This window comes from Rhea pennata, chromosome 2 (assembly GCF_028389875.1).
Source record: "Rhea pennata isolate bPtePen1 chromosome 2, bPtePen1.pri, whole genome shotgun sequence".
Taxonomy (NCBI): Eukaryota; Metazoa; Chordata; class Aves; order Rheiformes; family Rheidae; genus Rhea; species Rhea pennata.
This window is the reverse complement of record NC_084664.1, coordinates 40862604-40875705: the sequence shown is the minus strand read 5'-3', so window position 1 is coordinate 40875705 and position 13102 is coordinate 40862604. Positions and strand designations below refer to the sequence as shown.

Here is a 13102-nt window from a genome sequence, read left to right as displayed (position 1 = left end):
TCAATGGCCCAGCGTATGGCTACTACCACTGTGAAGAATTAGTGATCTTCTCGCATACCTAGTCTTCCTATTAGATTTTCTAATTAGGACATTAAAGTCCAAATATTGTTTTCTCTTGCAAGACTTCAGTCTCTTATTTCATAACATACCAAAATTAAAATAAAACAGCACAACAGATTTAGGCTTGCAAGTTATTGCTAAAATCTCAAGTGAGATTTCTTTTTTCAGAATTTTACTAATTGAGTAATACTTGATTACTCAGAAATTAGCACCAGTAAATTTAACAAAAAAAGAAAAAAATCTTGGGGCAAATTGGGAAACTGAGTCACCATATCAAGTTCTTTGCAAGTGTTTTATCAATTCACTTCTATCTGTGCATGAAAATGCATTCTTCTTAAATAAAACAGTACAGAAGATCTTGATGTACAAATCATTAATACCTTTTCTAGTTAACAAACATTCTGAGAAGCAAAACTGCAAAGCCTTTCACAAACAGAAAACTGAACTGCCTTCAGAGTAGCAGGAAATCCAGATCATTTTGTGTAAGCCACTAGAAGACTAACAAATGGTTATAAATTGATATTTCTAACACATGTCCTAGCAGATCAGTATTCACTACTGAAATCTTTGTTAATAACAGATGCTACCAGCATATTCCTTGGCCTATCTCCTCAACTTGCAAGCTCCTTCAAAAAAACTCAGAATGTGTTTGTATGCACAGGGAAGCCTACAGCCTCTGCTAGCCTCACATCGTAGCCTAAGATGTATGTTTCTCCACGCTTAACAGTACAGATGAAGTCTTTCATAGATACTGCTGTATGAAATACTGGCATAATATTGCCTGTCTAGCTTTTCTGTATTCCCTCTACTCTCACTTCCCAAAATAAAATTCCAAGAGATTCCATAGGAAATATCCCTAAATGATGGTCAACCAACTCTGTGTGAAAAAGATATTTCCTTACTTAATTTTAAGTTGTTAAAAAACAACCTAAAACTTTGTCCTACTACAGCAGGCTAACTACTTAAGTGCACTTGTTGAGGATATGGTTGTCTAATATCCAAGACACAAGAAAGTTTAGAGCACATTTTCCTAGTGTAGAATATAGCTTTAATGTTGCAAAAATGTAAGCAAATATACTGTCAAACAGCTTCTTGCTCTTTCTTCTTTACATTTTGAATGAAGCAATAGCTCCAATCATTAGCCATCTCCCTGTTTCAAACCATTAACACATAACTATCAGGCACTTGAGGATTTCAGTTTACTACTTACCCATGCAACAACTAGCTTGCACACTAATCCTCCATGCCTCTTACCAACTACCCTTTTGTAAATTTAACCCAAATCTTGCACAATTAATGGAAGAATCTCCTGTTCTGCAGAGTGCTTCACACTAGGAAAAACCCATTATCCAATAAAATACTCCCTTAACTCCTGATTTCCACACATTAAGTCTGAAAACCAACAAAACAGTTAAACTGGTACCTTCTTTCTCAGTATAAAAAGAATCTGAATATAGGTATTACAAAGAAAATATTTTCCAGGGTCTTAAAGATATTCTCTTATGTTGCTCCTTTTCCCATACCTCAAAATAATTTAGCATCTTCCAGGAAGAATAATCCAATCTTGTATTCATCCCTGTCTGTCCTGAGTTTCTGTCCTGTTTGACAATTATGATATCATTAAATCAACAGAATTCTTTATTTCAATATTGCAACATAATCAAAATACATATTTTTAGATAAGATCTAATTGTAGATATATATTCTCACAAATACAAGGAAGAAAAAGCATGGCACAGATTTTCAGAGGCTGTTTTGCCTCTAACTTTCTTTCACTACCACTATTATCAACTACTATGATAATTATACATTTGAATTCTTTCCCATTAATTTAAAAGTTAAGACTTATGGCATTAAAAAGAATTGGTGCACAGTTAGCACATTGGTTCTCATGCAAGATCTCTTTTTTTTTCCCATGTACTAGTGAGAAGTTGAAGCAATTTGGACAAAAATGGATGACTGACAACAGTTAATCTCTCCCTAATTACACTACAGGAAATAAAACAGCAAGGTATAGCCAAAATAGAGGCAGCTCACAATACTGTTAGTCATTTGTTTCTCTCTAGATTTTGGAAAAGGAAGGCAGGTAATCATTCAAGTTATTTCTGTTTTAAAATAAAAATACTTCTGCTTGCACTGCAGCATTCTAATGTGTTTGGAAAATCATGAAATAATGTAAAAACCTTCATCTTAATTCATCTTCTTCTAGACTTTACAGCATTAAGAGTGACAATGTACGAGCTAAATCCAATGACCAAGGGGATTAGCACAGTTTGTGAGCAAGTGACTTTTAGGGGTTGTGCTGTGAGGAAATCTATTCACCACAGTGGTTACTCTGTGGCTACTTTTTTTGCTTGCTTTGTGTTTACTGTACAAACTACTACTAACAAAAGCAGGCATACTAGAAAAGCAGCCAAGATTGATTTAATTCACATAGCATCTATTCATTTCAGTTGGCCATTTACAACCTTTAGTAATTCAGATTATGCATCACCTAAACAGTTGAAACAGGTTGTTAAGACAGTATCTAATTCAACTTTGGTAATCGGGCCAGTCTACAGAACAGGTTTATCTGAAAAACTTTAAGTTTACAGCTTTATAACACCCCTCCTGCTTCAATCAACCTAAATACGTAGCCATCACATATGAAATTAATCAGTTTAAGTCAATAGCAATTGTGCGCCCTGCAAAACCATCAAGTCCTGGAAGCATACTGCAAACATCCTTCATTTAACAGTAACATGAATATATCTAATAACTTAATGCTAAGAACTACCACAATCATACTACCCACTTTTTAACGGATTTGGATAAAAAATGCACACCTGAAAACCCAGTAAAGCATACACACCTGATTTTTGATAAATAGAAAATTAACCATCACCTTCTACAAGCCTAAGTGGAAATCATCATGTTTCGAGTTTCGGATCATACTGAAACTGTTCTGTAAGTGTGGAACACAACAGCATCCAAGTATGAAAAGAGATGAATAAAAAGAATTTCTTAACTTGAAGAAAAGTAGCACTATAGTTTGACATGTAGCCATTACAAAACACTGCTGGTGTGTGTGGTGTTTTTCTTTCCTTTTAAGATTTATGTGCTGAATGTAACACCTCACAGACTGAAAAGTAGCCTTCAATGCTTATCAATGTCTATAAGTACCTGAAGGGAGGGTGTCAAGGGGACGGGGACAAACTCTTTTCAGTTGTCCCCTGTGACAGGACAAGAGGCAATGGGCAGAAATTGAAGCACAGGAAGTTCCGCCTGACCATGAGGGGGAATTTCTTCACTGTGAGAGTGACAGAGCACTGGACCAGGTTGCCCAGAGAGGTTGTAGAGTCTCCTTCTCTGGAGATCTTCAAGGCTCGCCTGGATGCAACCCTGTCTAACACACTCTAGGTGACCCTGCTTGAGCAAGGGGGTTGGACTAGATGATCTCCAGAGGTCCCTTCCAACCTCAACCATTCTGTGATTCTATGAATGCTACAGACCCCATACAAACTCCTAGCCTCAGGCCACATTTGTTCTCCATTTCCTTAGGTCACATGTAAAATACTAGCCCTGGGAACCATTAAAAAAAAAATCATGTAGAAGAGAGGGAAACCACTTTCAGTACCCCAAACAAACTGTAAATACAAGTCTTTTCTGACATATGGCCTTTCAAAACAATTCTGAATATTCTGAATGCTTAACAGTTGTACCTATTTCTTACACTAAGCTTTGATGAAAATCTCCAAGAAAAGATCTAGTATCCCCTCAAGTTTCATATCCTGAATAATCTTTGTAATTTATTGATAGTTTTGGAATACTTGAACGAAAACCTTCGCAAGACATTTTTAATTCATTTACACAAAAGCAAATAGAAAACAGTTTGATCTGAATAAAACTTTTAAATGTGTATGTCAGGAATTAATGTAAAGAAATGACTTATATAAGCATATTTTCCTGCTGAGGAAAATATTTCAGTTTCTGAAGGTTTTCAATATAACATGCATAATTTCATAGATGAATGGCTTCATATGTATAGAAATGACAGATTTTCCTACTTTTACGGAGTATTATACAAGATTATATACTAGTAAGCAAAGATCATTTTGAATTCTTGGGCACTATAACAATAACACAAAGGGACCTTCTGTCAAGTAGGAACTTTCACTTTTGATTAGCCCCCCAGCATGATAGCAGCTCTATGCCTGAACACCAGAAGAACAAATTTCAGGGCTTATTACTAGGAAAGTACTCCTGTTAATCCTATCTAGTGATCTAATAGATGCTGAGTTTATTCTCTTATCATCCCTTTAGAAAAGAAACTTATGCTGCTAGGTAATATTTGTTAAGTTTCATTTATAAGAGAAGGAAGTGTTTTCATAATTATTTTATTAGAACATCATGTGATTTCTCATGTTTGAAGATGAAAAAAATTCATCAATCCTTACCAATCTCTACAACTCCACGATTCAGTGAGATAATTCATAAATTGAATCTATTCAGTCATGTAAGTGTTCAAATCAGTGCCTATTTTAAACTACAAGAAAGTTAATATACAAGAATCAAAATATCATTAGTTACAAAAGCAGGCCTACCAATGGGATTAAGACAGCTAACAGCGTTCCTTTAGTGAATGAATTCTGTATTACCAAATACAAAGACAACAAAAGAAATTAATGACAACAAATTTAAAACTGAAACACACCATCATTTAAATATTTTGATATTTCATAGCCAATGACAAATGCTTTTTCCTATGAACATACTTTAACATCATAGTAATTTCTAATAACTTTGTCATACTTTGTGACCAGAGTCAGAAGTATAAAATGCAGATCAGTAAAAAACAGACTCTAAACAACTTTGTAATTCAGGGATAAAGTATATTAGATACAAACACACTTTCAAGTTTTTAATTACTTGCAAATTAGAACAGATAAACGACTGCTTCTGGCTGACTGTATTTGAAATCCAATGTTATGTGACTATTTTGGACACTGTCAACACTGAGGTTAAAGCCATTACCTGCTTCAAATTAGTTTGTACTGAACTAGCTTGAGTATTTTATACAGCAGCATCTAAATAAAATTATGTGGTAGCAGTCCTACCAGCCAATTTTTTGTTATTCTGTTCTCAAGTTGACAAAATTAGCATGGTATTGTAGCATTCAAGATAGTAACAGTCACAATTATCAAAACATTTGCCACTTTATATTGAAACATAATAAAATAGTATGTTAAACAAGTGAATCAACAGTAGAAGAAACTCATGACCTTCCAATTAAAAATAATAGTCATCCTGTAAGTTCATATGAACAATATATATTATTAACTGCTTTGAGATAAACTAGCTTATCATACCGGAAATGCAAGTAATGATGACTATTATCATGGTCTCTAACCACCTCATTTCAGTTAACATTCATATTCTGTTGACATTTCTTATAATAAGGCAAAAAAAAAATCACAGATGAGTAAATTATCCTTCCTACAACTCTAAGAAGTCACCCCCAAATCAGAAAAAAACAAGAATGCCATGCTTTTTATTTGCTCTGAGTGGTACTTGGACAGAGCTGATTAATTTCAGCTTAACTGTTCAGTCTCTCTTTTCCATTCCTAGGCTGAGATAAGTTAAAAAAAATTAAATAAATAAAAGGCAAAAGATTAAAAAAATGCTGAGGGACTCATTTTGTCTTTCATTGCCCTATTATTTTGAACAGCATTTTGACAGCTTTTAGCTATCCTACTCTCCTCTAAAAGATACCAGAGCATAGGTTTGTCTCTCTACCACACTACAACTTTATCCCTAGCACCAACCAAGCCTTAGGTACAAGTGTATATAGACCAGGCCTGTCTTGGGGAGTAAGCGGAGAGAGGGGTCTGCCGAGTCTCATTCAGGATTCCCCGCATAGCCACACGTGGTCACGGTATTTTCCTTCTCACTTTATTCATCGTCTCTCTCCGGATCATGGGTAGAAAAGAGGTACCCACCCTCACCTTCCCCATCGCACACTGGACTAGAAAGATACGCCCCTTCCCTTACAGGAGGACTAAGTAGTAGTAACTCACTGCAGAAGCGTCCACACACACAGGGAGGGTCCTCATTCCCTTCTGCCCCGCTTCTTGCTGTGATTCTGAGCCCAGATCCTCCAACCCCCGCTGCCGCCTTACCTCCCCCGCGGCTCCCTTCCAGCCACAGAGGAATAAGGGGAAGTGGGAGAATCGGGGGCGCCATTTTGAGACGGGAAAAGCGAGACCAGCCTCTCCCCTCCGCCCGCGGGGCTGCCCACCGCACCGCAGCCCGCACCGCGGCCCAACACTCTCGCACCGCCCGGCGGCGGCGCGCACCCAGGCTGCCACCGGGGGTTGTGGCGCACGGAGAAGAGCGATGCGAACAACCGCCCGTCTCCCGAGGCCCGCGCGGGCCCCGCCGCCCCCCGAGCGGCCCCCTGCCGCGCAAGCCCGCCGCCACCTCCTCACCTGGCCGGGCCGCGGCGGCTGCGCGCGCGCGGGGGAGGGAGGGGAGCCGGATAGCGGCGTCTCTGTCTCTGCAGCAGGGCTGAAAGGCGATCCTGGGTCGGGGAGGGGAAGGAGGGAAGGGAAGGAGAGGCGGCTCCCCGCGGGGCGCAGGAGCGGCTTGGGGCGGAGGCGCTGCCGTGCCTCGCCCGCGCCGCCGCCAGCTTCCGCCCCTTCCTCGGCCCGGACCAAAACACACACGCACTTCCGCCGCCGCCGCCACGTCACGGCCCGCACGCGAGAGGCGCTTCCGGTTCGCCCGCGCGTCACGTGGCCGTCCCCGCTCTTCCCTTCTTTTCGTGTCCTCCCTCCGCTCCTGGGCTGTTACCACGGCAACGCCGAAGGGCTGAGACCCACGCCCAGCAGTCGCCGTCGCGTGCCAGTGCACGCGGGGGCCTATGAGAGAGGCGCGAGGAGGGCTCGCCCCGCCCCGCTGCGCTGCGCCAACGGCCAGTGCCTCGGTGGCGGCGGCCGCGCCGGGCGCGGGGGGGTCGGTACTGGCCGGGCGGGAAGGACGTGCCCGCCGGGGGGAGTTGGGCCTTCGTTTTGCAGGGAATGTCTTATGTCCTGGTCTCCTAAATATTAAGGAACAGAGTCACTGAGAACAACCAAGAGTGCTAGATGCCTGTCTGGCAGACACAGCAAGCAGAGTGTGGCATGATGTGGCCACTGAGGGATGTGGGCTGGATTCCCTGCCCCGGTTCAGTGCTTTAAAAGGACCAAAGCCCTCAACAAAACTAGCTGAGAAAAGGAAGTACACAGGAAAAATCTGAATTACAACTGAGAATCCGCTTAACACTTCAATCAAGCAGTTACTGCTAAGTTTTCAGGACAGGATCAATACCGGGACAGTGCTAAAACAGAGGAGAATAGGCTGACAAGGGCAAAGAGTCTTCATTGCTCTAGATGTAAATGTCACAATACATGCAAATTTTGGATCATACACCTGACACAGGAGATTGCAGTACATGTGTGATTTTTGTTCTGTATTGTCAGTGCATTGTGCCTGCTGTAATCCTGCATGCCTTTTTGATGTCTATAACCGAGGAAGGATGTAGAAAAATCAGAGAGAATTCTGGAAAAGCCTATATGAATGATTAGAAGACTGGAAAACTTCCCTAATGGTGAACGATGAGTCCAATCTACCGACCTCAAACAAGAAAAAGATAAGGGACACTTGGTCACAAATTACAAGCAGGCTGCATAGGAAACAAAACAGTTTTATAATAAATGTGTCTCTAATATTGCAGGTTTAATAAGGTCTGATGGTTGGCATTCCAACATGCAAGCCAAAAGCAGAACTGGGAAGAAGTTTAGTAAGTTTATTAGTTATGATACTTAATCATTGGTAGAATTTCATAAAGATTGTTTAGCTTCTCTATCATTGGAAATGTTAAATCAAGATTGTATGTTGATGTCCTCTCAAAATACGCTTTTGTTCAACCACATGTTAAGTTGAACCAAAAATTAAATAAGCGAAATTAGGGAAAGCCTATGGCCTTTGTTATATTGGAACCGAGGCTCCATTATGGCAGTGGTTCATTTGACCTTAAAATACATGACTTTAATCTCTGTTGTCCAGTTAGCCCTTCTGCCAGTGCAGTATTATCTTCTTCTCCTGTTGTTGCTGCTACTTTAGAAGTATACTGAAAGCAGAAAGGTTAAATTAATCATGTTTTTTACGATCTCCACTCTTTAGTGTTGCCTTAGAAATTCTTCACTTTTTGTAAAATATTGTGACTGATCATATTCTGGTATGAGAGGAGAATAAATCTTATCTTGCTCTGTTTTTGTTTCCTTCTTTTGTCTTTGTGTAACTTCCCTGATATGGGCATATCAATATTTTTGAAGTTACTGGAATTCAAAAATGCATTCCTTTTTATCTTCTTCCATTCTCCTTTTCCATGTGCTTTTCCATTGTTAATTGAGTGGTTGCATCCTGAGAGTAAGAATTTTATCACCCTCCTTCACTGCCTTAAGTAAAACCTAAGCTTTTTGTAAGGCAAGTATATAACAGGAAAAAAAAAAAAGATTTTTGAGTCCACTATTGATATAAAATGCCAGACTCCCCACTTCTATTACAAAGAATTTTTTTCCAGAAGAATATGTTTGAAAGCATGCAAGTTTTCTGAGCTTGAATTTTGCAATAAGAATGGCCTTTAGAATGTCAGTAGCAGGTGCTCTTTAAATGATGCAATTAAATCCTGATTTAATGCACTGTTTTCACACTAACCCTTTGTTTCCCATACATTCAGCTGGACTGAATGGATGGGATTTGCTGATCAAAACATCAGAACCTTGATAAACAGAGACATTTTTTGTTATTTACGTGAACAGTTTTGGATGGAAAAATGTGAATATTACACTGTGACACTAGAACAGCGTGAACTTAAATTCAATTTAGAAATCAAAAGCTCATGTGGTGTTTTGCATTTCACTTAATCAAATGAAGAGCTATTCATGGAAAGTATGGTCCTACTTCCTTTCCATTCCCAGCTGCAAGCTTGTACCTCATGGGAGCTTGAGGCAGCAGACTAAGTTGAATCAACCACTGATTTCATGGAAAAATAATTCACCCAAAGAAATATTTTTTCTTCTGTTGGTTGGATTTCAGGTAAGTTGCAGTAGGTCTTTTTTTGCTGAAACTGCTAGGATGAATGCAAATCTCATATTCTTTTTTTTTCTGGAACTATATAGACACTCCATGCATTGGATTATGTGCTGGATGCACCCTGAGATACCAGACTGTGTAAGGGCAGAATACTAGTATGTTGCTAGAGAGTGTGTGTGTATGTAACAAGCACAAAGTTCCTGCTGCGTAATTGATTCCGTGACTACAATGCAGAGCCATAGTCTCTTTCCTTCTCTGTGAAACCTCAAATCGTTCTCAGCTGGTTGAAGCAAACAGAAATGAAGGCTCACTGTAAATGCCTGAGGTACAGGCAGGAGAGCATGAGGCAGTAATCACATGAGTGAGTTTCATTTACAGTATTTTGGAATTGACAGATCCATGAACACTAGTGGTGAAGATAAGTTTCTTCTGTTGTAGCCTGGACAAAATAACATTTAAAAAAAGGGGTCTGAAGTCACTAGGATAGCCATTCCAGTGATCATATTTTAGTATGTTACATAATCTTGGGTCATACATCATTGTTAAAACAAGAGGAGTGAAATTTTGCTGTGGATGACATTAACAAAAAAATTATGTTGTTACTGGGTCATAATTTCACCAAATCGATTTCCATCTGTTTTAGTATTTCTTCCAAGAGTTTAATAGTATGTTCTGTTCAGTTTTTCTGTGTTAAAAGTCTAACCCCAGCTATATCATAATAAATGGAAGTTGACTTTAGAGGATGTGCAGAATCTCTTTTTTCCTGTTGAATTTCTTTCTTGATTTCACCTCACCAATTTCATTCATGTGTTCATCTCTTCTAAACTCATTGTTTCTGTCTTTCTCCTATCTCTGTTTGTGTACTTTGCATATCCTTTGGTTTTTATCATATAATGGGCAGAACACAGAAAACAATTTTCTGTCCAAAATAAGTGAGTAAAAAAACTGAAAGTAACCAAGCAATGACAACAGTAAAGTGTATCAGAGGCTTAATGTCCTTCAAGAGTTTCACAACACTTGTGGTATTTTATGTCATATTCTCTAGCCTTCAGAGACGTTAAGGAATTTACAAACTCACAGTGTGCTTTGACTGCTGTTTACAACCATCATCAGTCAGAATGAGAACTGTGTTGCAGAACATGGAATTTTTGTGTTTCATAAAGAAAGTGAAATGCAGGATTTTAGGCAGTTTCCATTCCTCAGATTTAGCCTATGAAGAACAGAAAAAGACCCTATATTATGAGAATAGGGCTGCAGCAGATAGTAGTAACTCTCAGATGACAAACACCATTTAGCTAAAGGTACTGCTGTAAAAAGTGTTTTTCTGACCTTTTCCAAAGCTGTTCTCTGGAGTTCCTTTTTTTTTTTTTTTTTTTTTTTTTTTTTTTTTTTTTTTTTTTTTTTTTTTAGCATAGGAAATGACAAATGCGTACTGAAGTCAGTTTGATTCCAGAACGGCTTGATCTTTATTTTAAAATAGAGATTAAGTGTTGTAATTTCATTAGCTTATCTAAATAAAACTATGCTGTAATTTTTCTGATCCTTACATATTGGAGAAATACAGCATTATTGAGGATCAAAATAAACTAGATTTTATTTAGTTTTGTATCTTACAATCATGTGAAAATAGTGACTAGTCCATAGAATTATTTTTAAAAATCTATTTTTCCCTTGCTTGAATAAAGCAAAAGCCAACAGTTAAAAATAAATATATCCATGAATCCTATTAACACTGTTCTTCCTTTAGTTAAATGTCTGGTAGTTCTTATTTAAGTCTTGTTGTGCATAGGGTAAGTTTTTGATTTAATTACTGCATAAATCCTTACTTCCTAGTGCATCTACATTGATGACCATCAAATAGCATCACTCACCTTTACCTTATGGTATGATATCAGACTGGTGAATATAAAACTTGGTAATTCCTTCTTTAAACATTACAGATCCTTCATATCCTACAGGTATTCTTCTTACACACCAACTAACTTTCAGTCTAATAAAGAACAAATAAAACACTGAACCTAAAATAAGCAAAATTGTAGGGAGGCAGCTTTTTCATTCATCTACATGAAACTTTGAGTTCAGATTTTGTATCTGCACTGTAGATTTAAGAAAATACCTAGGAAAAAAAGAGGAAGAAGAGCTTTTACAACTCTTTCTCATATAGTGTATCTACACACAACATGACAAAAATGCACTTAGCCTGATTCGCGCTTGTGAATCTTACCTGACCTTAATGCAATTTATACAAAGGCAAGGTCTCTGCAGATTCATCCATTACTATTTCAGTTTCATTTCTGTTACTTCAAGATTCATGGAAAGTGAAAATATGGATGTAGGTATTTCAGCTTAATATAAAGGGGTTTGTTATATAGGCAATAAAGGAGATACATTCTCTAGCTTTTTACTAGCAGTTGTTCTATTTTTCTATAGTACCTACCCTGGTGCAGTAATTTTATGTAAGAGACATAGTGCCTGCAAATAATGTTTTCCTGTTTTTTTGTAGCACCTGGATATGTATCTTATGGAAAGCAGCCAGGGAGATCTCTCCCTTTTCCACAAAGTAGCTAGCAAATGAGAGCATTTTTAAAAGTATGTTTTAGTCTGAAAACTGAAGGACCTGCTTCTGAGATACGCGTGAAAGGTAACTTACTAATAGAGGCACATATGTTGTCAGTAGGCTTCAATATCATATATACGGATGCTCATCTCCACTGAAAAATGCAGATGGACAAATAAGAAGAGGTTAAGGACTTCTGCTCTTCTTGCTTCTGTAATAGGTATTATTCTACATTGCCAAGTCCTGTTTCTTTCCTATCTTAATTGCATCCCACTCTAATGTCAAGGCTGAGTGAAGTCTTTCAACTAGCAAGTGTGGCCATCTACTGGGGAAAAATAAAAACACTGTAAAAATGAAATAATTCAGAAACAAAGCATTAAGCTTAATGTACAAAATGGTAATACCTTAAGCACATAGTTAGCTAGAAATACGACAAGAATAAAAGCTCAAGTTTTGACTTTATTGTATGCTACACTATCACCCTGCCGTATTTATGACATTACATTTTGCTCTTCCTCTGTATAAATAGTTTCTCAATTTTTCTGACTGCTCTATACTTACACAAGTAGTCCTTTCAATGAGATCAAATTCTTCCATGATTTCTAACACCTGCAGCTTTGTTCAAACCACAACTGAATCTTTATTAGATGGAAAGTGTATCTGACAGAAGAACAGATCACAAGCCAAGACTTACCAGTCATTTTCTTTAATGCATTACTAACAATTATTGCTTTATTTGGCAGGAGCATTCTAAACTTAAAACATGAATTTACAAAGGCTTCTTTGGTTTTGCAGTGGTCATGTATGCTTTACATTATTCATGTCTGAAACAGAAAAAAAATATTTTTGAAAAAGGAAACCAGCAATGCCTGTAGCTAAGTAAGAGCTGAAGGTAACATATGTGCTACTATGGAGAAGATTAAGCTGCATTTCATGCATGCTAGAAGCTAGTTTATCCTAAGAGTAGCATGTGTTGTTAATGTCTTCCACAGCCAGAGCAGATAGTCAGGCATCCTTAAATGGCCTGTGGTCTGGTCATCAGAGAGCAATCACTGCCCAGGCTCCTCTAATCTTCCATTTGTAGGAAAGGTTCATGAGAATTCAATTTTAATTTAGCTTCCTTCATTTTAAATCCCTATATAACAAATGTTAGAGCTGAGAGTAAAATGGCAACAGCTGGTAATGTTTGTTAATAAATTATCAGTAAGATCTGTATGCTTACTACAATTGGCTTTGCCATCACAGGAATATAGAAAATGGAACAGGATATGATTAAATGTTTTGCTCAGAAGAAGGGGGGGAATTTAGTAAATGTCAGAACTAAAAGTAGTATAGTCTTTCCAAAAGCAGAGGATTTTTGAATAGCAATGA

The 13102-nt window shown here is 38.1% G+C and overlaps 1 protein-coding gene across 7 annotated transcripts in view; it reads right to left on the bottom strand.

The window, feature by feature from the left end:
* Positions 1-6746, bottom strand: part of RAB5A (RAB5A, member RAS oncogene family) — a 32510-nt gene extending 25764 nt beyond the window's left edge. For 3 of the 7 annotated variants that reach the window (XR_009957591.1, XR_009957590.1, XM_062569309.1), the window contains exon 1: positions 6117-6411. Coding sequence is in view for 1 of the 7 variants with exons in the window: in XM_062569309.1 (XP_062425293.1) it covers positions 6117-6282 (166 nt within the window). In the remaining 6 variants the exon portion in view is untranslated. Of the gene's footprint in view, positions 1-1583; positions 1659-6116; positions 6412-6527 lie in introns of those variants that run through there. The other 4 variants (XM_062569310.1, XM_062569313.1, XM_062569311.1 and 1 more) reach the window with 3 other exon arrangements.
* Positions 6747-13102: the final 6356 nt, after the last annotated feature.